The sequence below is a fragment of the Brassica napus genome, unplaced genomic scaffold (assembly GCF_020379485.1).
Source record: "Brassica napus cultivar Da-Ae unplaced genomic scaffold, Da-Ae ScsIHWf_151;HRSCAF=270, whole genome shotgun sequence".
Lineage (NCBI taxonomy): Eukaryota > Viridiplantae > Streptophyta > Magnoliopsida > Brassicales > Brassicaceae > Brassica > Brassica napus.
This window is the reverse complement of record NW_026014936.1, coordinates 18,288-42,320: the sequence shown is the minus strand read 5'-3', so window position 1 is coordinate 42,320 and position 24,033 is coordinate 18,288. Positions and strand designations below refer to the sequence as shown.

Sequence of the window (24,033 nt, the reverse complement as noted above, 5' to 3'; positions counted from 1 at the left end):
AGACCTCGCACCCGAGACAAGCTGACAGCTCGTGTCCGTCCCGTTCCCGCGACCCGATTGGAGCCTGCAAGCGTCCGTTCATCCCGTCTTGAAGCTCCGTCCGTTCTCGCTCCTTTTCTTTGGTGGTCCGGTTCTAAACCTCTACAAAGCAAAGGTATAACTTAATCTGAGAACCTAGAAAGATCAAAACCCTAATCCATTATTATGGAAACTTTGTTCTTGATGAAACCCTAGAAATTACATAATTAAAATCTACAAATCTTATAACTAGACATAGAAATCGATTCCTTAGAACTTGTTGATTGTTTTATTGATTGTTCCTGATCAGAATTTAAGAAACCCTAATTTTGGAATCGAAAAACCCTAAACCTAAACTTGAATCCAATTTTATTTTTGATTGATTGATTGAATTGATAAAATCTGAGGTTTAGGATTGTTAGATTGATTGAAATAATCTGATCTAGAATTTAAATCTTAAAGGCCTTCAAACCTTAATTTTGAAATCGAATCCTACTAATGTTTAAATCGGAAACCCTAGGATTGTTTTAGATTACTTGCATACATATGAATCTGAATATGGATTGCATTCATACTGTCTTAATAAGATCGACCAGCATATAGAACATACGAATTCGAATCTGATTACATTGATAAAGCATATGGCCGTGTGGCCTTAATCTCTATGTCATACATAGAATCATAAATTATGATTGTTCGATCCATGGTCGATTAGATTGATTGTTTCTCATAAATGTGTAAGACAAGTTTGTGGCCGAGCTTGTCAATATACCATGCGGCCAAATGATCACATTGTGAACCTAAATTATAAATGATGATGTGATTCAGATGTCGAAAATCTCAAACAGAGACTATGCAGCCCTTAATCTCTCCGGAGATAACTACTTGCAGTGGGCTCTAGATACAAAGATCAGTTTAAGGTCAAAGGGACTTGGTGATACAATCATCAAGGGCAACAATGAGACCGATAAGAATCGGTATAAGACTATAAGTATTATACGCCATCATCTCATTGAAGGTCTAAAAGATCAGTACATTACGATGGAAAATCCACTAGAGCTTTGGGATGCTTTACAGCATAGATATGATCACCAGAAAATGGTGTTACTCCCAAAAGCTAGAAATGACTGGAAGAATCTAAGATTCATGGATTATAAGTCAGTGGATGAGTACAATTCAGTCTTATTTAAGACGGTCTCGATGCTGAGACTTTGTGGTGAAGTAGTAACCGAAGACGAGTTACTTGAGAAAACATTCTCTACATTTCATTCATCAAACATAATACTGCAGCAGCAGTACCGAATGAAAGGCTTCGCCACATACACTGATCTAATCTCGTGTCTGCTACTGGCCGAGGCAAACAATGAGCTCCTGATGAAGAACAGTGAAGCTAGACATGTTGGAACAGCAGCATTACCAGAGGCCAATGAGGTTGAAAAGAAAGATCCCAACGAGTGCAATTACATCCAGAATGATAAGAGATCACACGGCAAAGGCCGAGGTGGATATAGGAACCGTGATCGTGACAATTACTCGAACAGCCGAGATAGATATTTGGATGGCCGGAAAGGAAACCACAATAACCGTGGTCGTGGTTCCAATCCCGGCCGTGGCCGAGGCGGTTATGGCCGAGGTCGAGGCGGTATATCCAAACCGTCTTACTCGACCAAATCCGTTTGTCACAGATGTGGGATGGGCAACCATTGGGCCAAGAATTGTAGAACCCCTAAGCACTTGTGTGAGCTCTACCAAGAAAGTCTTAAGAACACGAACCCGGAGGCTCACATGGTTCACGATTCCGGATATGAGGCTGATGATGATTCCGACACTGCTAAAGATGACCTAATGGATTTTGAGACTTCTGATTGTCTCAAAGACTAAAATTTTCGATACGACTTGTTTTATTGCTTTATGATTGCTTTGGTGTTTTTAATTTTATTGTTGGTGTACTGAAACTTTAATAAATGAAAAGTTTTATAAAAGTCTCTGAAATTAGAAATCTTATTACTTATAGAAATGAAAGATGATATGAGCATACTCGTGGTAGATAGTGGCACAAGTCACACAATACTTAGAGACAGAAGATATTTCGTAAATCTCACAATGCAAAGTGCAAACGTACACACCATTGCAGGTGTGAAGGTCACGGCCAAGCATATGTATTGATGCCTAATGGCACTCATCTAGAGATCAAAAATGCCTTGTATTCCCCAAGCTCTAAAAGAAGCTTATTGAGTTTCAAAGACATAAGGTTAAATGGTTTCCATCTTGAAACATGGGGAGAAGGAAATGAAGAATTCTTTAATGTAATTTCGATCACCAAAGGCAACAGAAAGATCCTAGAAACCATACCTGCAATGTCTACTGGTCTATACTATGCAAAGATCAGTATGATCGAGGCTAATGCCTGCGAAATTTTCACTCTATGGCATAACCGGCTTGGCCATCCCGGTAATAACATGATGCGAAAGTTGATGTTGAATTCACAAGGGCAAAAATTCAAAGGAGTTGTCCCAAACAATCTCACATGTGCAGCATGTGCACAAGGAAAACTCATAACTAGGCCATCACCAGCCAAAGTTAATAAAGAGATCATAAACTTTCTGGAAATGATTCAGGGAGACATATGTGGACCAATATACCCACCTAGTGGGACGTTCAGATACTTAATGGTTCTGATTGATGCATCAACCAGATGGTCACATGTTTGTCTACTATCCACACGAAACCTGGCATTTGCACGCCTGCTTGCACAGATAATAAGACTGAGGGCACACTTTCCAGACTTCCCTTTAAAGACTATACGTCTAGACAATGCTGGTGAGTTTACGTCCCAGGCGTTTAATGAGTATTGTATGTCCATGGGGGTAAGTGTAGAACACTCCGTGGCACATGTACATACACAGAACGGCTTGGCCGAATCCTTCATTAAACGTATCCAGCTGATAGCCCGGCCATTACTAATGCGGTCTCAACTCCCGGTATCAGCGTGGGGACATGCAGTATTACATGCAGCAGAACTGATTCGCATCAGGCCATCTAGTGAGCATAGATATTCACCATCCCAGCTAATCACGGGTCATGAGCCAGACGTGTCCCACATCAAAACATTTGGATGTGTCGTCTACGTTCCAATTGCTCCACCACAGAGAACGAAAATGGGACCACAGAGAAGGATGGGAATATACGTTGGATATGACTCCCCAACCATTATAAAGTATCTTGAGCCAACAACCGGTGATTTGTTTAAGGCCAGATACGCAGACTCACAGTTTGATGAGTCCACATATCCGACCTTAGGGGGAGGAGATAACGGCCGGTTGAGCAATGAAATCGAATGGTCTCGACCATCAATATCTTGGCAAGATCCTCGGACTAAAGAATGTGATATGGAAGTCCAAAAGATTATACATCTTCAAAAGCTAGCTAATCAGTTGCCAGATTCATTTGCTGACCCAAATAGAGTGACAAAGTCATACATACCGGCTTGTAATGCACCAATAAGAATAGACGTCCAGAAGGGACAAGGTCAAGTGGCTACAGAGTCTAAACAATGTCTCAAACGTGGTAGACCTATTGGTTCCAAAGATAAACAGTCTCGGAAGTCCAAGAAAGGTGTTGGATCCGAGAGCATCAAGGAAACCGTCCAGAACATTGATGGACCGGCCGAGCCGACCAGAACGGTCGAGCCAAGTGAGCCGGCCACACCAAATGATCCGACCGTTCCAAATGATGGGGTTCGGGACGCCGAACTTCATGGGACACAAGGGCCGGACAATCAAGAGATTTCTATAAACTATATAATGTCTGGAACGAAATGGAACAGAAATGATATCGACGTCGATGATATATTTGCTTATAAAGTAGCACTTGAGATCATGGAAAAAGATGAGGATCAAGAACCCACGTCCATATATGAATGCATGCAAAGATCAGATTGGATCAAATGGAAATAAGCTATAAACGTGGAGTTAGAATCATTAAAGAAAAGAGGCGTTTTTGGCCCTATAACCGTGACACCTAGAGATGTCAAACCAGTGGGATACAAATGGGTCTTTGTGAAAAAGAGAAATGAGAAAGGAGAACTAGTGAGATACAAAGCACGGCTTGTAGCACAAGGATTCTCACAGAGACCAGGAATAGATTATGAGGAAACTTATTCCCCTGTGGTGGACGCAACAACATTACGATATTTGATCAGTCTGGCCGTGAAAGAGAAACTTGATCTGCGCCTAATGGATGTAGTAACTGCGTACCTGTACGGTCCACTGGATAATGAAATTCATATGAGAGTTCCAGAGGGTATTGAGCTCAAAGATAAGAAAGAGATAAGAAAGGTTCTCGAGAACAGCATTGTATTAAGCTGAATAAAGCCTTATATGGTTTGAAACAATCAGATCGAATGTGGTACAACAGATTATCAGAGTACCTAATGAAAGAGGGTTATAAGAACGATCCAATAAGTCCATGTATTTTTATAAAGAGATTCGACAACAAGGGCTTCGTGATCATGTCGGTTTATGTGGACGACCTGAATATAATAGGAACCTCTAGAGAGATTTCCCAAACAGTCGAATGTCTAAAGAAAGAATTTGAAATGAAAGACTTTGGAAAAACTAAGTTCTGTTTGGGACTGTAATTTGAGTATGTAGACAATGGAATCCTTGTGCATCAAAAGACATATACAGAAAAAATACTCAAGCAGTTCAATATGGACAAGGCTCATTCCTTGTCAAGTCCTATGGTCGTGAGGTCCTTAGACCTAGAGAAGGACCCATTCGGACCAAAGAAGCCGGACGAGGAGATGCTCGGGCCGGAAGTGCCTTACCTAAGTGCCATTGGAGCCTTAATGTACTTGGCTAGTCATACTAGACCGGACATCAGTTTTGCCGTTAATTTACTGTCTAGATTCAGTTCATGTCCGACACTTAGGCACTAGAACGGAATAAAACATCTGTTCAGATATCTGCAAGGAACAACAGACCTTGGATTGTTCTATACCGACCAGCCGAGAAAGAGCTTGGCCGGGTATGCAGATGCTGGGTACTTATTTGACCCACACAATGCTAGATCTCAGACATGATATGTGTTTATGCACAGTGGGCTGCAGTATGTTGGCGGTCCACCAAACAATCCTTAGTGGCCACATCCTCTAACCATGCCGAGATCATAGCCATGTTTGAAGCAAGCCGAGAGCTTGTGTGGTTGAGGAACATGACCGGCCATATCCTAAAGGAGAGTGGCCTGGCCGTGGGAAAGGAAAAAGAAGAGCCAACGATCATCTATGAGGACAATGCAGCTTGCATAGCTCAGCTCAAAGATGGATACATTAAGGGAGATAGAACAAAACACATCTTGCCTAAATTCTTTTTCACCCACAGCCTGCAGAAGGCTAAAGAAGTTCAAGTGGTTCAAGTTCGGTCCAGTGACAATTCAGCCGATCTTTTCACCAAGTCTCTGCCGACCTCAACGTTCAAGAAGCTGGTTCATCAGATAGAAATGCGCCAGCTGAAGGATCTTCAGTGATGCCTTCATCAGGGGGAGTGTCATGTGTTGTACGCTTTTTCCTGTCTACGGTTTCCATTTTTTCTCACCTTGGGTTTTTGGTTTTCCTAGAGAGGTTTTAATGAGGCAACGTCGTGCATGATACAAACCCATATGGTTATAGCATCCAAGGGGGAGTGTTATAAATCATGGAGTGGATTGCTATTAACCAAAACCAGAAGAGAAGGCCCATCAGCCACGACCAGGCCCAGCCGCGGCCGCGACCAAGAGAGAGAGAGAGTCGGCTACTTGGCCGACTTAGTATTAGGTCGACTGGGCTTGGACGACTTAGTATTAAGTCGTCCAGCCTTGGCCGACTTAGGATTAGGATGTTTTCCTTTTCTTGTTATCTTTAGTAGTTTTCCTATTTCCTATTTCCTTTTAGATTAGGTTTTGTACTCTTTCCATTTATCTGTTCTTTGTATCCTCTATATAAAGGTAAATTATATTCAGAAATAATATATACAGTTTCCCCATTCTTTTACAACAATTTACAATATGAAGTCAAATGTTTGATTTTTAAAGGATGCAAATAAATTAAGTTAATATGAAATTTTGCAAATAAAACTGTTCATCGTGGTTTGATGTAGGTAAATTTTGGCTATCTTAAGTTTTTGTAGAATGAATATGATTTGCCGATTAGGCAATTAAAGAGTTATCGTGGTAATTATTCTCAAAATTATACAATAAATCTCCTAGGATCATTTAAAATAAATAACCTTAATGGCATATAATATTTACAACTTTACTAGCTAGCTCAGGTGTCTTCATATTAGAGCTTTCTCATAATTTGTTTTGGTATGGCCCATCAATGCTTCTAAAATTTTCTAAGAAATTGAAAGATTTTTCGTTGCCATAACACACGTTGTTGGTAAATGAAAGAAATGCTTCGTAAATTTTATAAGAATTGCCTTCTTGTTCAAAACCCAATACTCTTTCATTGCTAATGTCAATGTTCAATTGAGAGGAAAAAATTGACAATAAACGGATCGTAATAGTCGGACCAGTTGTTGGTATTGTAAAAATTACGTCCAATAGTTTTCAGAATTTGTTTTGGTCTGGCCTATATCAATAATCAAACTTTATGTTTTTGGACCAACTATTTTCGTGTATGGTTTACGGATTACGTATATACGGAGCGATCAAAGATAAGGTAGCGGAAGGGACAGATCTCATATAGTATATTTCATACGGCAAAAAGAAAATCTTACCATTTTTAAGTGACATTTCATACAAAAACACAAACTAAATTTGAAAGATTAAATTGATCTCAGTATACATCATTGATGTTCATACAAAAAGAGACAGAATAAAACTAAAACAACACAAATAATAAAAACAGAAAAGTAATTTCTACATGAAACCAAACCGTATACGGGCGAAGCTTTTCATGCACCAGGTGCTGCATCTTTCTGCTTGCCATGGAAGTATCCACCAGCATAGTCTTTGACATGAGCAGCCGTGTCAAATATCCGACTCCGAGCATAATCCACTTGATCCGACCCGACAGGGTGCATGCCTTTAAAATACCTATACGTCCACGAGATCAAAGCCGCCGTACCGAATACCATTCCAGCGAGGGACAAGAAGCCGGTTACAAGGAGGAACAAAGGGATCCATATAGGGCTTGAGATGATGATGATTGGAAGGAAAGCGATGAATCCAAGGACGAAAGCTGTGACGGTGATTCCAGTGAGTAAGAGGAGTATTCCACCGGAGATGAAGAATGCAAGAAGGCCGAAAAGCTGGCCAGAGTGATTACGAGCTTTTGATTGTAGCTGACGGAGAAAGGATGCGACTGGATTGTTAATGTTGGTGCTGCGAGGCACGGTGGTTGAGCCGTACACGGGTCTGTGTTGGATGTCGCTAGCCATAACGAGATAGAAAGCGAGATGAATGAGGTAACGAGATTGAAAGGGTGAGAGGACATAAAGGGTGAAACAAATGGAGACATGTTTCAGATTTAAAGGCGCATGCATGCAAACACGTGTGGTTCCGGTCTTGTTTATTTTTACTGGCTTCTTCTGCGTCTACCATTATCCGTTGAAAGTTTTGTTGGTTTAAGTTTTCTCCTTTCTTTTCTGGTCAATATTATTAGTTAAATCTGATTTTTGGTGCTGAAACTTTTAGAAATGTATTTGTTTTGAAAAATTTAATATAAGTAAATAACTATTCGTTATCCATGACTTGCGCTACTTACCATGAGTGCATGACCGTTCTACATGGTTATAAAACAATAGAGAAACGAAATTTCTCGCTAATTGGTTAAATCCATATAAATTTTAAATTTATTTGATTTCGTAGAACATGTTGTTTGGTCACATTATTAAAGAAAAAGTGAAAACACAATTATTCACCTTATATATAACCACAAATCAAACTGAAATTTACATAAATTTACACATTTCAGAAATTAATAAACATGGTCAGATGAACTGGACGATTCCAGCTCGACTTGCAATGGCTGTATCCATTGCAGATCAGGCTCTGGTGTGAACCAGATTGGACGTTTTGACTCGTTCATTTTTCTAAATGTAATTGATATTCTGTTGAAAAACCGAGTAAAACACACATAAATAGCACAAACAATGTTGTTAATAAAAGAAAAACCAATAAAAACTACCTTTTTGTAGGAACTTCAGGTACACAATGCTTAGCAACATTAGCTCCATTGCCGTTTAACACAAGCACTGATCTGAAACAAGTTAAATTAATCTTGTTTTATAGAGTTCCAATAAGTAACATAAATTTATTTTGCAAGCAAAATACATATGATTTACCCAACTGGAAGCGGTAATGAGTATGAACCACCCGAATATTCACCATTTTCCTCAAGTTTTAGGTTTGATCCGAAGAGGATATTGCATTCACTAAGGAAAGAAACGGTGCAGAATGGACGAAGAAAGTCGTGATTATCGACATGAGGAGGTATGCAATCACCTTCATCATAGATGTTGACGACACAACAATCAGGTACACAAGTTGGAGGCAGGACATGCCATTCAACCAACCTTCTAATGATCACTTTGAAAAGAGCAGGTAATGGTTCAACAGTTTCATGCCTAAGAATCCCAGCCGGGGTTCCAGCTTTGCTCTGTCAAAATGAGAAGAAAGCAACAAAGATTCTATTACAATTTATACAAAGAACGAGTTCAACTACTTACTGAAGAAAAAGACTGATCAATAACAAGTTTAACTACTTACTGTTCGGTAGTTGAAACAACAACCGAATTGAATAGCTGAACGTCCTTTTCCTTTAGGAGTAAATCCACGCTCTACAGCAAAGAGAAATACAAGAGAAGTCTTTTGTAAAGCTTTTGGCAAATCTACGGAAAAAACAAGGAAAGCTTTAGCCTCAAGCGAACCCTACTTACTTAGTTCTCCTTTACGTGCCTTCTCTTGTAGCTCACACACTTTATCAACTATCTTCTGCTGTTCCACTGCATTGAAAACGTCGGTATGCAATTCGAGCCCCTCCAGTATGTTCACCATCTCGCCGTTAACGTTCTCCAAGCAAAGAAAGTCTCTTTTTCTCTTTACATTCATTACCTGGATAAGCTTTCTCTGCTCCCTAGAGAAATTATGTTTCTCACGCCTCGCATATCTACATGCATCTTCCTGATCCTCCAATGTCATATCAACAGCATCTACTGAAACATGTGTTAGTGATCCAAAGAATCATCTGGATTTACCAACCAAATGAACACTATAGACCGTGCCGTTTCCATCATAATCATCAAGTCATATTGGTACCGGTGTCTTCTAATGTAATATTAATCACCATTGAATTTGAAAATAAATCAAGTTCCTCTATATCCATATCAACTAAATGCTATCACGGTTCATCTAAGCAACTCAAATAAAAATTGAATTATCTAATCCAAAAACTACAAGCATATATAGCTTAGTTTCCCGCTGAAGTAATGGTTACATACGCCGTTACCTTGTTCTAGAGAGCAGAATCGGTCGGAGGCAACGTTGATTTGTGAGGCGTTCATTGATTCCAATCGATCAGAATCGGACAATCAAGATCTCGTGTACGTACGGAGATAAATTCGAATTTGGTTTAAAAGGCGTTAACGGTCAACAGATTGGATATATTGACTTTTTGTTTAGGTCGTCCACGTCATAATCAAATTGTATAAGCTGTCGCATGTCACTGGACGAATTGGGTTTTGACTTCTGAGATCTGACCAAGTCATTTCACCGGAAAACTTCAATGAAGTTACTAACCAAATGATTTTATTATTTGTTTATCATCTAAAATATTGTGATTGTCAATTGGGAGTTTAAAGGACAATGTGAAACCCACGTGTATACATAAGATCTATACAGTTTGGTAAAGACCGTATCAGTTTTAATTGGAATCGTCTGGTTACCGAAAGAATTGACCAGTTCATCTTGGTTAAGTTGGGATTGAGATGATGAAAACGACCTCCTGTTGAAAGGTTGTTATATTTTGTTTTCAACCAAAACAGAGAAGGATACAAGCTTTTTCTACTTCCTCTTTTGATCAGTTTGATGTACTCTTTCATAGTTAATTTCTAAATCTCAATCATTGTGGGACTTGACATTACTTTATGCTTTTATTTTTACTTAAATATTTGGATAAAGTTGATACAGTACATAAATCACATACCAGGCGGTACACAAGGGTAATCATATCGGCACATACAATTATATCTTACTTGGGGGTCACAGAGACCACTTGCATTATGTCCCGAAAAACAATTTTTGCATGCCCGATCACAGTCTGAGATATCAGGGCACCGGGTATCACAATGGTGGTTTGTGCACGGCCCAAGTATTCTTGCGCACTCTTTGGATCCCATACTCTGTTCACCTATATCAAACAAAGCTATATTTCCTATGTTCTCAGATAACAAAAAGTTCGCTACTACTTAAAGAAAATAAATATACTGAACTACAATATCTGTTATATGTGGCGATGAAAAAAAAATATGTGGCGATGAATAGTTGCCCGAATCTGAGAAAATTATAGCAAATAATAATCGGAATTTTTAAATAACATTAGCACAAGTGAAGTATAAAGATAAATATACACCAACGGTTAGCATCATAACTAACTACAATATTGGGGACTATGTCAATGAGTAGATCTGACAATAATATAACGGTCTTTTGAAAAAGAAAATGATGAAGATAATTTTATGGATAAATCTTAATGAAAGTATGTACCTAAGGAAAACAAAACAAGGAAGATGATGGGAAGAACAAGTGACGAAGTTGCATTGACCATTCTTTTCTCTTAAAATTTGTATAAATTGAATATGTATGAAAAGTTTTTAATTAACCATCTCATTATTTTGTATCTTATTCGGCCTTCTTTTTTATCTTTCAGTTCCGACGACACCTTCTCTCCTCTCGGCTCTTATCTCCATTCAAGCGCAAGGTATTTCGTGAAGTCAGAACCAGATAATCAGAAATCATACCACAACACTCTCTTTCTTCAAACTCGGAGCTGTTCTCTCCATAGCGGTGGCCAGAGGATAGTCTCACGATTCAGTGAAGCGTTTACGAGGCGGCGGAAGCAGCAGTGCTATGTTGCGCCGAGCTGCTGCGTTTTGTGGGCTCATCTCTCTTTGATCTGAAAAGTTCTTTTTAAGGTATTAAGGTATGAGAGAGATTGTAAGTTTTAAGCTCTAACATAAACCAGTTTCTTGGTTATTTGGAGATATCTCTGTAGTGTCTCCATGATTATACGATTTTTTAAGTTTTTTCTTATTAAAGATTTGAACTTTTTTAGGTTTAGAGGGGCCATTAACCAATATCTTAGTTATTTATCGTGTTTGTTTGTTGTTATCTTAGATCTGCTCTGTTTTTATCCTTTTTTGACAAAGCTATTCTCTGTTTCATATAGGAATATGACATGAAGCTTCTTGATTCTTCCTCTGTCTGCAAGATAGAGCTTTACTATTTGGGAATGTGATGTCACAATCCACACTGTGAACCTCCATGTTTCAGCTCACCATAGATTTCTTCTGAATGGGACCAGAGTCAGTTTTGAATCAACAGGCACATCACCTTCGGGAAAGTTCTCACCACCATCCAATGATGATAAATTACCTACTGACCTACATATGAGCCTCAAAAAGATGGACTTTATAAATTATCATCATCAGGTGGTTTTACTGTAAATTAAAATCAGTGATCATATCTTAGTGTTTATTCTCGACATATCTTATTCAGTTCCTTTTACTGATTTGTCTCTGAAGTAGAGGGTTGAGAAACGGCAGCAGAAACGGTTCTGTTGCAATGTATCTTTTGGCCGAGAAAAACTTGATTTCCGTTTTGTTGCAATTTACCTTGATTATGTGCTTGATGAGAATGATTTTCTCAGCTGGAGTAGTAATGTGCAGAATCATTTAATACCCGAATATGTTAAACATTGTAGATTCATCATCCAAACTTACTTACCACCCAGTTTTTAGTGTTCTAAATATCACAAAAATCTAACCAATTTGAAAACATATCTCCATATTTTCACTAATCACTAAATGCTTTTACACATCTAAAACTGATATATATAAATACTATCATTATATTATACATAAAATTTAGATTATTAGTTCAAACTGGAGTGGAAACAATGTAAATTTTTAACAATTCTTATGAAGATTTGCAGCAACTAAAAAAAGATAAAAAAAAACAATAGCTTTAAATTTTTACAGTTTATTATTAAGATGTTGACCGAATAAAAAATGGTAAACACTTATTACTTATGGTTTTGTATCCTAACATAACTGATATTTTATTACCAATTATAGCTACTATTTATTGTGCCATATATTTTGATACCATTTGTATAAACAAAATATAGCAATTTTGTTAAATGTTAGAATCAGATCTAAAAAACACAAGCAATTCGACCAACCTAAAGATAACAATATGTATTTATTAAAGCAGTAAATAATAGACTTATTTTAAAAATAAATATATAATTATTTTAAAAATAAATTTTAAATTTGGATCAAAATATTTTATTTGATAAAAATATGGAGTAAAATATTCAATGTTTATAATATTTGATTACATTTTATATTTGGTTCAGATCTTGTTGATATTCTTACGATTGTAGTTTTTCTAGGTTATTCTATTGAACATTTAATTTAATACAGTTAAAATATAATCTCGCTATATATTCTTGCCACCTAGCACTCATACAGACATTCTCAATAGAATTGAAATGATTTCAGTGGTCGATTGTTTTTAGGGCAAATCTCCAAAATAACACCTTTCTAATTTTATATCACAAAAATAACACTCAAAAACTAAAATGATCAAAATAGCACCTTTCTAAGTTTATCCTTTGAAAATTTTAATTTTTTTATTTTTCAAAATTTGAAATCTTATCCCCAAAACCTCATTTCTCAACTTTAAACCCTAAACCCTAAACCCTAAACTCTAAACCCTAAACCCTAAAATTTAAACCCTAAATCCTAAACCCTAAACCCTAAACACTAAATCCTAAACCCCACCTTTTAACTCTAAATCCTAAGTTTGTGACTTTTGATAAAACATTAAGTGTTATTTTTGTGACTTTTGACCTTGAGTGCTAGTTTATGAACAAAAACTTGATTTAGTGTTATTTTTGTCTTTTTCTCTTGTTTTTATTTATTTTTTATTTTTAATAATTAATTCCATCAAGAGTCTCTTTCTTCGATCTTTTTTTTTTCTTCGACGTTCACTATGAAGTCTCTTTCTTCGTTCTCTTTTTTTCTGCAACACCTAAAGCTTACAGAGATAGTGTGTTCCCTTTTTCGATATCTCTGATTCAGCAATCATCAAGCAGCCTCAACGCCAGGTCCCTCCCTCGCCCTTCTGTAGACGCTGCTCTGTTTTGAGACACGATGACGATGTGAAGGTAGACAGAAAGTCGCTGGAGTTCGAACCCTGATCGTTTAATAGGGGTATGTTTGTGAGATCACACGGTTTTGACTTCAGATCGTTTAATTGTATTTTGGGATTAGGGTTTTTGGGTTTAATTGGATCGTTTAGTTGGGTTTAATTGGATTTGGGGATTATGGTTTTTGGTTACTGTTTGTTATGTAATGCTGAAAGATTAATGCTTTTTGTTTGTTTGTTTGGATTTGGTGAGATTCAGGGGAAGTTAAAGCAGAGACCTTTACATGACTACATTGTGATTTGACTCCTTCCATGAGAGGGTTTTTGATGGACTGGTTAGTGGAGGTTGCTGAGGAGTACAAACTTGTCTCCGACACGCTCTATCTCACTGTCTCTTATGCTGAGTCTCTCCGTTACAAACTCCTTGGTGGACTTGCTGTCTGCAGGTTCGACATCTATCTTATACATTTCTGTGTGTTTTTTTTCACCAAACTGCTATATTAATTGGTTGGTGTATGTGTTAGCTTGTCACTCATATAATAAAGTCACATCAGATAATAGATAGGATTGAAGTTTTTTAACTTTTGGCATTAACAATAGTGATGTGCATCCTCATGAAAGCTTATTCATAGAGGTCCTATCTTCCATGGATACTGTATGGAAAGTCACACTCTTTAATTGGCCTGTATTGTCATGTCAGTTCATAAGGTTTGAAGTAGGTCTTGGCTGGTTGATGATCATTGTGATTTACCTGTCTCTGATGCTCTCATTCTTAATAAGAGCCGGGTGTTAATATTGCAATTATGTTGTGTTGTGTAGGGCTTGCTATGGTGTCTTGAGATTCGTCATGGAGAGTGGTGCTAAGGGACGTGAGGTGACCACAAGCTAAAATCCATAGTAAATCTCTTACAGAGTTCATTTCAAATGCTTACTCCCAGGTGACTGTGAGTGGAAAGCTTCGTGCAGCACGTGCCAAGTCCATGAAATTCAAGGACGGTTACATGGTTTCCTCTGGTCAACCAACCAAGGATTACATCGACTATGCAGTGAGACATGTTCTGCTTAGGCAGGTTAGAGATTTCAATGTACGCTCAAACCCGCGAGCATATTTGCAACTTGTACACTATCAATTGTTAACTCATTAGTGTTTTTCACGTTCTCTTTGCAGGAGTCATTGTTGCAGATAGAGTTCCTCTGTTGCTATCTCTCAGAGTTGAGTCTGTTGGATTATAGCTGTGTAAAGTTTTTACCCTCTCTTTTGGCTGCTTCTGCCGTCTTTCTTGCTCGATTCATCATCCGTCCAAAACAACATCCTTGGGTAAGCAACTATGACTGTTTCTTTTACAGAAAGTTGTGGGTTATTCTAATCTAGCTAAATCTCTTTTGGTGATGTAAAAACAGAACCAAATGTTAGAAGAATCACAAAGTACAAAGTACTTGTCTTATCATACGAAGTTTGATAAGTGGGTGGAGAAAGGAGCTGCCTCTGCAATAGCACCAAGCTTGAAGATCCTGGATTTTAGCTTGTGGTCCCACATTATCTCTAGCACCCATTGAAGCTGAGGCTGAGGTAATATTTCGTTCGTAGCTTCTTAATTAGCTTCAACTATCTTAGGTGATAAAATATGTGTATAGCCTATTTAGACAAGCCCAAAACTATTATCGATTTAGGTAAGCCCACATATAATGCAATATTAATTTTCGGTTTTGACAAAAACAGATAGGGGGATAATACTTACCTTATTATAAATTACTTGTGCAAGATTATTAATTAATTCATGTATTAATAACTTTCCTTATTATTCAAAAAGTAAACTTGCGCAACTTGATATCATATTTATTACATTGTTTAAATGCAATTTCTAATTAGCTTGTTTGTTTTTAATAACTTACCTTTCTAATATGGATTATTTGCGCAAGTTAAATCATATCGCCTGCAAATCACTTTATGACAATACAAATTTAATATCTTTCTTTAAACGATTTCATTATTTATTATGAAAAATATTTCATTGGTCGATTGTTATGAAAAATAAATCCTTATATATATAGGTGACCCCCAAGGTCTTAAAATACAAACATTCTTCTCTTTTGCTAACAATTTTTGAAAAGAATGGCATTGGTTAAAGCCCCAAAAAACACTGTTTCTTATGTTAGAGAACTAAAACCGCGTAAAGATACTTCGCGTATTGAAGTTAGGATTATTCGCTTGTGGAGAAACTATAACAAAGAATCAGGAAACACCATTGAATTGGTTTTTGTTGATAAAGAAGTAAGTAAAGATATTACTGCATTTTTTGACATCTCATATTCGTCTTTTATTTTACTTTTACTATACAATAAACTCAAGTTTTTTTTGGGAAAATTATTGTTTCATATCTACTTATTCTGCTTTCACCGAACTCTTATCTTTTACTTGTCTAACTCATAAAATTTATATGGACAATCAGGGGACAAGAATTCATGCTTCAGTTGGTGAACAGCTCATCAAAAAGTATGAAGACAAGCTACATGAGGGAGATGCGATTGTCGTCTAGTTGTTCAAAGTGTACGATGCTATTGGTGACTACCATACAACCACACATCCGTACAAAATTGGCTTCTTTCCAACAACTTTTGTTGGAAAAGCTGATGAGTTTCCAACTGAAGTTCCCGAAAAGTATTTTGCGGACTACAATGATCTTCTTGGTGGAAAGTTTGATAACAACTGTTTGGTTGGTGAGTCAGTTTCTATGCCATTTATCATGTAGCTTTGATTTGTATTAATACTAAGCATTAATACTCTACTTATATAATTCGCGTGGTTAAAATGTGGTTAAAATGGTTTTAAGTTAAATATTCTTTCGGTTTTGTTATACTTGTTCCTGATTTTTTCTGTTTTTGTTATGTAGATGTTATTGGCCAAAGTTAACTTTGGGTCTCTGGAAAACAAAATGATAAAAGGAAAAGATAACATGAGGCTCTTGATTGAGTTACGTGATCAGAAGTAAGCTTAAGTTCTTTATCTTTTTCTTTTATTTGCTAGCTAAACATCTATATTCTGTTTTCTCACTTAAGTTTATATTTTACAGTAATGTGAAGATGATGTGTACTCTGTGGGGTCGTTATGCTAAACAAGTATACGATTACAGTATGAGTAACATGTCCACAATGATTATTTGTGTTATCAGATTCTGTTCTGTTAAAGAGTGGAAAGGTATATAAAAGTACTTAAAATGTTTAATTGCACAACATCTTACAATACTAAAAGAGGAATATATCAACATCTAGAGTGTCCACATCAGCATGTTTAATCAACCAATCAAATAAAAATTTAATGACATGTCATTCCTTTGAAGAAAATATTTAGATCATGTCATTAAAATATATGCAATTACTTCTTTTATTTTAATTTCTCTTTTAGCGAAAAATGTTTTGGTACCAAAACCAATCATCTTCCTCAGCTTGATGAATTGATTCGGTTTCTATCAAAAACGCTCATATTATTTGACTTCTATTAAAGAGGGATTTCTTTTGAAACAGAAGTCGAATCATAGAAAGCGTTCTCTTTAGTTTTTTTTGTTTTCATGTTCTTTCTATCTACTGTGGCGTTGCATCTCAGTCCAGTTTCGTCAATGGTGGGTGTTACATCTCTATATGTTTGTAGCCGTATCGAGATAATCTCATAATGGTTCCTATTAAATCTTATCTTCTCTTAAATCATTTTCTTTTTTGATTATGTTGCTCTTTTGATTTTTTGATTAAACAGAACTGGATCAAAGAAATACAAAAGACGTAATTGAATAGCATGATTCACTTCGATCATGCAACTTACGACAAGAACCATGTTGATCTCTTTCATTACAACTATCAAGTATGATCTCTCTTATACATGACACTCTTCGTAAGTGCTCTTTTTAGTGGTCAATAGTCACTCAAGTTTTTTTTGTTGTTCGCAGAATTAAATTCAAGATACAGGCAGGCTACTGAGCTGGATTAGAAGAGAATTGAGCTGCAAATCTGGGATACTACCAGACAAGAGCGATTCCGGACTATCCCGGATTTTCCTTCTCGATTCATCGTAATGTTATATATGCATTCTTTCTCTTTCCTCACTATGGTGGGAACCTGTAATACTCACGTATGGGGTTTCTTCTTATTGCAGCAGTCCGTGGAGCAATGGGAATCTCGCTTGCGTGTGATGTCACCGACGAAACATCTTTCAACAATAAGTATTCTCTTTACTTTTTAACTTACAGTTTAATTGGTTCAATTTTAGGCTGCCTCATGCAACTTTCTAAAGCTCGCAAGTTAAAGTTGATCAAATTTTCCAACTTTTTAGTGGATAAGCTCTTACATCGTATGTCTTTTCTTCTAGCTTTGAAAAGCTAATTCAATTGTTTGGATAGTTATCACTATCTTTTGTATCAGTTATTGGTTCTACTCAATGGCTTTGAATATCAGATACTACTAATTAGTTTTTTTTTTAAAAAAACTAAGCATAAATTCTCTATGGATAAGCTTTTTACGGTGTACTTAGTTTTTTTAAGCTTTTGTATCGTATATATAAGTTGATGGGTTTTGATAACTTATTAGTGTCTTTGCATCATTTTGTTAGAACCAAAGCCTTCATGATACTCATATTAGTGAGTTTGTTTGTTATTGGATACGCTTGTGAAGCTTAAGTAAGAAATTCCTTCTTGCGTATTACTAGATGTTCATATTTTCATATAGTTTGCACACATATTTTGTATTGGTTATGTCATTATTTAAATTTTGTGACCTGGTTATATGTGTGCGTCATGCAGAACAATGGTCACTTGTTAGGAAGGTGGTCAGAGATTTGATAACTGTAAATTTGAATTTGTCGTGAATTAGAGAAGACATCTGGTTATTTGATAACGATGAGATAAAAGTATTTTGTTGAGCCATCAATAAAACACTACTCTTAACGTGTTGGGTGAAGCAGAGCTATTGGAGGAAGCCGAAGCAATGATAAGGAACATAACAGTGGAAGAAGCCACTATTATATGGAGCTTTTTTTTTCTACTTGCAGGAAAAAGGGTAACGTTGAGATGGCTAAAAGAGTAGTAAAGTGTTTGCTGAAGATGTATCCAGATGAAACTTGTGCTTATGTGCACATATCTAATGCTTGCTATTTATGTGTTTTTGGAATAGGCAGTTGAACAGAGGGTTTTCATGAAGGAAACACAAGTGAAGAAGGAAATACGTGCAGTTCGATGGAGGTAGATTACAAAGTTCACGAGTTTGTTATTTTTTTTTGCCGGAAAAGACACAATAGATTCTCAGAACATCAACAACAAATTCAGTGTCAAGTATTATCTGAATCTTTTCCTGGTGGACGAAGAGGATCGTTGTTACATCAAGCAGAAGGAAATGACGTTGTACAGGCTCAAGGAGGAGATATTTTGATGTTTTCAGAAAGAAAAGAACAAATAAGAATTTTTCAGAGCTTTGTAAAGCGTTTTTCTTAAGATTTATTTTTCATGTATGCAATTGGTTGGAGACTAGGAGTCATGAAAGTTAAACAGTGTAAGTTTGTTCAATAATTTAGAATGATAGAATTTTGCTTAAGTTATCAACAATTAGTTTTGTTTTGTAAGTTTTTTACTATTGCAAGTACAAGCTACATTTGATAGTTAATTTCGGTTATTTTATCCAACTTAATACTTATGGGTCACTCTTTACGTACACAAACGCTGATTTTTTAAGGTAAAATAAATAATAATATGATACTTCGATATGGTATGGAGATTATATAAGTAACATTGAGGTTTGTACATAGCAACTCTGTGAAACCCCTCTTATCAGCCCCAAGACTTAATATTATAACCAGAATTTCCATTAGTGAGCATGATTGAAGGCAATCATTGAATATCAATTAAAATTCATAAATTGTCAATCTTTTTTAAGAAAATCAACTACATTCTTTGGATTTTCTTAGGGAAAACATACAGATAGCTATTAGAGAATATTATTATATTTTTAATATTTTGTTTTGCTGCATCAAAACAAAAGTATTTGACATAAATTCAAGATTTTTTTTAATGTACATCACTTTTAGATTTCAATTGTTCGTCATTTCACCACTGTCCTAAGAACGAATTCATATACATTTTCTTATCACCAAATAATAAATAATCAATATTAAAATTTTAAAATATACATTGGTTAATTTTAACGTAAAAACAATGTTTGAATTATATGTTAATCTAACCATATATTTATAAAATTCAAATAAATGAGATAAAAGAATAATTGAATTTCAACTAAAGTTTAATTTATTTTCTTATCCAGTTTGTTTACCAAGTTATATGTATTTTGACAATGAAAGAAAAAAAAATTGAACTTTAATAATTTTAAAACTTTAGTCACCAAAACCAATACAAAATAGCAAAATTTTCTAATAATTTATATAGCATTTTCAGTCTAAGTGTAAAATATGTTGTCAAATACAGATTCTATAATAAACTAATTAAATTAAAATAAAGGAAAGACATAGGGTTTAGGATTTGGGTTTAGGGTATAGATTTAAAGTTTAGGGTTTAGTTAGTGGCGTTAGTATCATTAAAATTGGCGTTATTATTTTTTTTCAATTATTTCAGATTTTTTTAAATAAAATTAATCTATTTTATTATTAATCTGGTGGCATTTTGATTGGTAATAAGAAGAGAGGTGAATTTAAAGGTTCACCCTAGGGGTGAATTAAACATAAGATTGACATTATAGTCTTCTTGGTTTCAGGTTTAAATTAATTGCCAATCTTAAAGACGATTCCAGTGAGGCAAACTTTCTTTTGTTTGATACCAACGCTCAGATGATTGTGCGTCGTACAGCTGCTGAATTCTACGATGAGGTAGTTTTCGAAATTAACAGCTGCCAATAATTTGCCTAATAACATTCTTTTGTTTAACTCGCCTCTTTAATTTATGGTAGAATGAAGATCCCGACTTCTTACCAGAAGCAATTAGCGACCTCTTTGGCAAGAGACTGCTTTTTGAAATTTCAGTTGATTCTGATAACATCAGAGGAAAGAGCTCTCAGTATCTTGTTCGTTGTGCTAATGATGATCGTGAAATGATTGAGGATTTTGCTGCTTTGCCTCATAAACCGGTAATACACTGGTTATGATTGGTTAAGTTTGACAGATACACCTAAGCCAATATTTTCTGCAATTCTCTTTATTTTTCAGGTTTTAATGTTGCTCGCCTCCGACGAGATTTCCGATGGTTCTGGTGGTTCTTCAGCAACTCATGTGTCTAAAAGAAAAATCAAAGGAGAGGAAGACAATGATGTTGAGGATCAACTCTCTGTCAAGAAGAAACAGGGTCAAAAGAAAATCAAGGGGGAGTGAAAATCTCCCATTGCGCTTTGGAACATTGTCAACTCTGCTTTTATTTTCAGACAATATGGCTTTGTCGTATTTCAGTATTGTTATCTCTTGGATTTGTCTTTTAATATTTTAGTTTGGGATTTTTTTTAATTTTTAAAAATTTACTTATGTTGAAACTGTTTTATTGGCTTTCGGTGTTATTCATTATTTTATTTCTAAGAAAAACATATTGTCTTCTCTTTTTTCTTTCGGTGCTCCACAGAATTACACATGATAATTGGCAAGTTTCGAAACAATTTTATCAAAATGATTCCCCACGGTTTAGTAATAATTTGCTGGAAGAGATGAAATTATATCAAAATGATTGCAAAACAAAAGAGACAAATTTGTCTAATGACAACAGAAATATTAAGTGAAATTTTCATTACATTCTTAAAAAAAAACGTGGCTGTAGTTCCATCATTTATAAAGTAAAGTCAATCATTTATTTAGGAAGTAAATATATTAGAATTAATGTCAATCACTTATTAGATCAGATGTCGAACATTGTATTTAGAAAATAAATAAATTTCGGAATTAATGTCAAAGTAAAGTCAATCATTTATATTTACTTTCATGTATTTTACTTGCTAAATAGTTTTGTTATTAATTACAATTGATAACAAATTTATGATTTCGAGTAAATATGGGTAGAGGATATACGCATAATAATTTTACGGACCCAAGCTATGTTGAATATAGAAATTTACCTTGACGAACACACCATTTATAATAACACATTTATATAACAACACATACTTCAACCTAAAGAGATGTCTACTTTCAGCACAGTTTCAGAGCTCGAACCTTACAAAGAAATATCTCATATTAATGTTCAGATTATCCGTCTTTGGAAAAAGTATATCGCAGCTGATCGATATACTATTGAGTTGGTGCTATGCGATTCCTTTGTAAGATATACACTTTCATAGACTTTAGTATACCAAAGTATTAATTACCACCGACCTATAGATTTCTCCCTAATATGAAATTTTAACTTGCAGGGAGATAAGATTCATGCTTCTATTAGTAGTTCTTTGGTAGCACCATATGAGCCAAGACTCAAAGAAGGGTATTGGAAATTTTTTGAAACTTTTTCAGTTGTCCAATCGGGAGGTGCATATCGAACCAGCAAACATGCATACATGATTGAGTTTGGCCGTAATACCCGTGTTTGTGTGTGTGATTTCTTCCCACGCCCACTCACTGGTTTCCAACCAGTTGCTTTCCGTGATATCTTGGATGGTTTGGTTGCTACTGAGTATTTGGTTGGTGAGTATATTAAAACATGTTTTGGATGAGATTCTCCGTTAAGCGCTTATTCTGTTTCTAAATATCTATCCGTACCATTTTGGACTGATATTTTCCCTCGATTATCTTTTCTAGACGTCATAGGTCAAATAGTCGGGGTCAGCATTTTGGAGATTGTTGAAAAGACACGGAAAAGATAACACTGGAGCTCCAGAATCAGTTGTAGGTTTTTCTTTTCTTAAAAATGAATCAGCGCTTATTCATAGTATCACATTTGCCAAAAAAATATGAGGTGTTTTTTTCTTTTCTTTTATTGCAGTTCTGATCGCCTCACGGTTCATCTGTGGGGTAAATATGCTATCTTTGTACATGATGCTACTTAAAACCTCATCCAGGAGAAGTCTATTATATGTGTTCTGCGATTTGGCAAGCTCAGTGTGTTCAAAGGTAACCACCCTGTATTTTTGTATCAAATTGCGTCTGCCAAATGTCTGCGGTTTACTTAACTATTTTGATTATGTGATCAACAGATAGTGTATCTACTGCATACGGTGTTACTGACGTTTCCCTCAATCCTGAAATGGTAGAGGTTGAAGCTTTTTCAAAATTGTAAGTGGTTTAAAATTATTTAACAAAAATATATTACAAAATATATGTTATACCGACGCTTTTGGGATCATAATTTCAAATACTTTTCAAATATTTCCAGGCTGAACAAAAGAGACCCGCATATAGCATTGGTGCCGTCGAAACCTGTTTGTCTGATTCCGGAAATATTTGAAAAGTAGATTTTTCAAGCCTATCATTCAGAAATCAATTATTGAAGTGTTGGAGACAGAACAGGTAAAGGAGATGTTATATCTTGAGGTTGTTTTTCGATTCTTTTATAACACTCTGCTTTTTGGATACACAGCTAGAGAGGTGTATTGTTATCTGTACAATTGCTGCCATTGATTATGATATGGGATGGTACTATATGAGTTGCAAAATCTGTTGTCAAAAAGTATTGTCTGTGCCAAGCGATCAGATGGTTTATGGAATTCAAAAGTCCCAAGTCAAGAAAAAGTACTACTGCGCCAAGTGTAAAACCTATCGGCCAGAACTTCTGCCAAGGTAAGTATAAACATTGGAACCGTAATTTCTATATGTGCTTTAGACTCGAGAAACCAGTGATTTCGAAATATATGAGCAACTCATTCTGTTCGATATAGGTACAATTTACAATTGGTAGTCCTTGACAATACTGGCCACACAAAGTTCCTTCTGCTTGACAACCTTGCAGAAGAATTATTAGGGATTCCCTGCGTTGTGTTATCCGGTTCATCGGCTGACCAGGTAATAAGAGACAACTTAATATGTTAATAGTATACTTGATTTTGAAAACTATGCATGTTATCAGTAACTTAATCAGTTTATAAATTATTTTTTGAACACCTATATAGATCGAGGACCGCGTTGTCGTCGAAGACAGTTTCCAGTTACGTTGGCTTTTGCGATGACTATCAATAAAAGTCAAGGTCAAACGCTGGAAAATGTTGGTTTGTTTCTACCTAGACCAATGTTCTCTCATGGCCAGTTATACGTTGCACTTTCGAGAGTAAAGTCGAGATCTGGATTAAAAATCCTAATAACGGATAAACAAGGGAAGCCATAGACAAAAACAAAGAATGTTGTCTACAAACAAGTTTTTCAGAATATTTCATAGTGAACGGTACGCAATTTTAGTCTATTTTTATTCGATAGAAATTTTGAATTATTAAATTCTTACATTTGTTTTTTTTCTTCTATTAACAGATAGAACAATCTCTTACGAAAGACGGGTTGTAATATCATTCAAACCAGTTTTACGACTATTTCGATAACGGTATGTCAATTTAATATAATTTTCGTCTCAATAAAATTTAGAAATCTATTAGGCTATTTGATATCGTACGATTGCTAACAAAATTAAATAATTTTTTGCAGGTTTCGATGGAAATTTT

The 24,033-nt window shown here is 35.7% G+C and overlaps 4 protein-coding genes and 3 long non-coding RNA genes across 8 annotated transcripts; 5 read left to right on the top strand and 2 right to left on the bottom strand.

Annotated features, from left to right (window-relative positions):
- The first annotated feature begins 1,116 nt into the window (after window positions 1-1,116).
- LOC125597705 lies at window positions 1,117-2,184 on the top strand. Its single transcript, XM_048772275.1, has 3 exons — window positions 1,117-1,660; window positions 1,772-1,885; window positions 2,153-2,184. Exons 1-3 carry the CDS (start codon window positions 1,117-1,119, stop codon window positions 2,182-2,184), a joined length of 690 nt encoding a protein of 229 aa, XP_048628232.1.
- Window positions 2,185-6,746: 4,562 nt separating this feature from the next.
- LOC125597709 (oleosin G-like) lies at window positions 6,747-7,512 on the bottom strand. Its single transcript, XM_048772279.1, has one exon. It carries the CDS (start codon window positions 7,434-7,436, stop codon window positions 6,951-6,953), a length of 486 nt encoding a protein of 161 aa, XP_048628236.1. The 5' UTR covers window positions 7,437-7,512; the 3' UTR covers window positions 6,747-6,950.
- Window positions 7,513-7,840: 328 nt separating this feature from the next.
- On the bottom strand, window positions 7,841-10,185 carry LOC125597708 (RNA demethylase ALKBH9B-like). Its single transcript, XM_048772278.1, has 6 exons — window positions 9,506-10,185; window positions 8,937-9,209; window positions 8,767-8,837; window positions 8,343-8,656; window positions 8,186-8,257; window positions 7,841-8,108 (listed from the first exon to the last, which is right to left on the bottom strand). The coding sequence occupies exons 1-6, from the start codon at window positions 9,558-9,560 to the stop codon at window positions 7,976-7,978; spliced, it is 918 nt and encodes a 305-aa protein (XP_048628235.1). The 5' UTR covers window positions 9,561-10,185; the 3' UTR covers window positions 7,841-7,975.
- A 566-nt stretch (window positions 10,186-10,751) lies between these two features.
- LOC125597710 lies at window positions 10,752-11,991 on the top strand. 2 transcript variants are annotated; one of them, XR_007331913.1, is made up of 3 exons: window positions 10,752-10,855; window positions 10,925-11,197; window positions 11,444-11,883. It is a non-coding gene; the product is annotated as an uncharacterized LOC125597710 (long non-coding RNA). The 2 variants fall into 2 exon arrangements; XR_007331912.1 differs by having other exon boundaries at window positions 10,854-11,197; window positions 11,444-11,991.
- Window positions 11,992-13,242: 1,251 nt separating this feature from the next.
- On the top strand, window positions 13,243-14,735 carry LOC106366025. Its single transcript, XR_007331911.1, has 4 exons — window positions 13,243-13,493; window positions 13,688-13,874; window positions 14,248-14,498; window positions 14,597-14,735. It is a non-coding gene; the product is annotated as an uncharacterized LOC106366025 (long non-coding RNA).
- An 859-nt stretch (window positions 14,736-15,594) lies between these two features.
- Window positions 15,595-19,002, top strand: LOC125597706. The gene is made up of 6 exons (XM_048772276.1): window positions 15,595-15,700; window positions 15,879-16,146; window positions 16,320-16,414; window positions 16,500-16,624; window positions 17,177-17,281; window positions 17,367-19,002. Exons 2-5 carry the CDS (start codon window positions 15,892-15,894, stop codon window positions 17,212-17,214), a joined length of 513 nt encoding a protein of 170 aa, XP_048628233.1. The 5' UTR covers window positions 15,595-15,700; window positions 15,879-15,891; the 3' UTR covers window positions 17,215-17,281; window positions 17,367-19,002.
- A 3,553-nt stretch (window positions 19,003-22,555) lies between these two features.
- On the top strand, window positions 22,556-23,514 carry LOC125597712. Its single transcript, XR_007331915.1, has 4 exons — window positions 22,556-22,660; window positions 22,761-23,164; window positions 23,263-23,386; window positions 23,494-23,514. It is a non-coding gene; the product is annotated as an uncharacterized LOC125597712 (long non-coding RNA).
- The last annotated feature ends 519 nt before the right edge of the window (window positions 23,515-24,033 follow it).

Coding starts and splice junctions, on each gene's coding strand:
- LOC125597709 (XM_048772279.1), bottom strand. CDS start 7,436: ATGGCTAGCGACATCCAACACAGACCCGTGTACGGCTCAACCACCGTG.
- LOC125597706 (XM_048772276.1), top strand. CDS start 15,892: ATGCTTCAGTTGGTGAACAGCTCATCAAAAAGTATGAAGACAAGCTAC. Junction 16,415..16,499: donor ATTGAGTTACGTGATCAGAA/GTAAGCTTAAGT, acceptor TATATTTTACAG/TAATGTGAAGATGATGTGTA. Junction 16,625..17,176: donor TTCTGTTAAAGAGTGGAAAG/GTATATAAAAGT, acceptor TTGATTAAACAG/AACTGGATCAAAGAAATACA.
- LOC125597708 (XM_048772278.1), bottom strand. CDS start 9,560: ATGAACGCCTCACAAATCAACGTTGCCTCCGACCGATTCTGCTCTCTA. Junction 9,210..9,505: donor ATTCTGCTCTCTAGAACAAG/GTAACGGCGTAT, acceptor ATGTTTCAGTAG/ATGCTGTTGATATGACATTG. Junction 8,838..8,936: donor GGCACGTAAAGGAGAACTAA/GTAAGTAGGGTT, acceptor TCTTTGCTGTAG/AGCGTGGATTTACTCCTAAA.
- LOC125597705 (XM_048772275.1), top strand. CDS start 1,117: ATGGTGTTACTCCCAAAAGCTAGAAATGACTGGAAGAATCTAAGATTC. Junction 1,661..1,771: donor TTATGGCCGAGGTCGAGGCG/GTATATCCAAAC, acceptor AGCTCTACCAAG/AAAGTCTTAAGAACACGAAC. Junction 1,886..2,152: donor GGATTTTGAGACTTCTGATT/GTCTCAAAGACT, acceptor ACACCATTGCAG/GTGTGAAGGTCACGGCCAAG.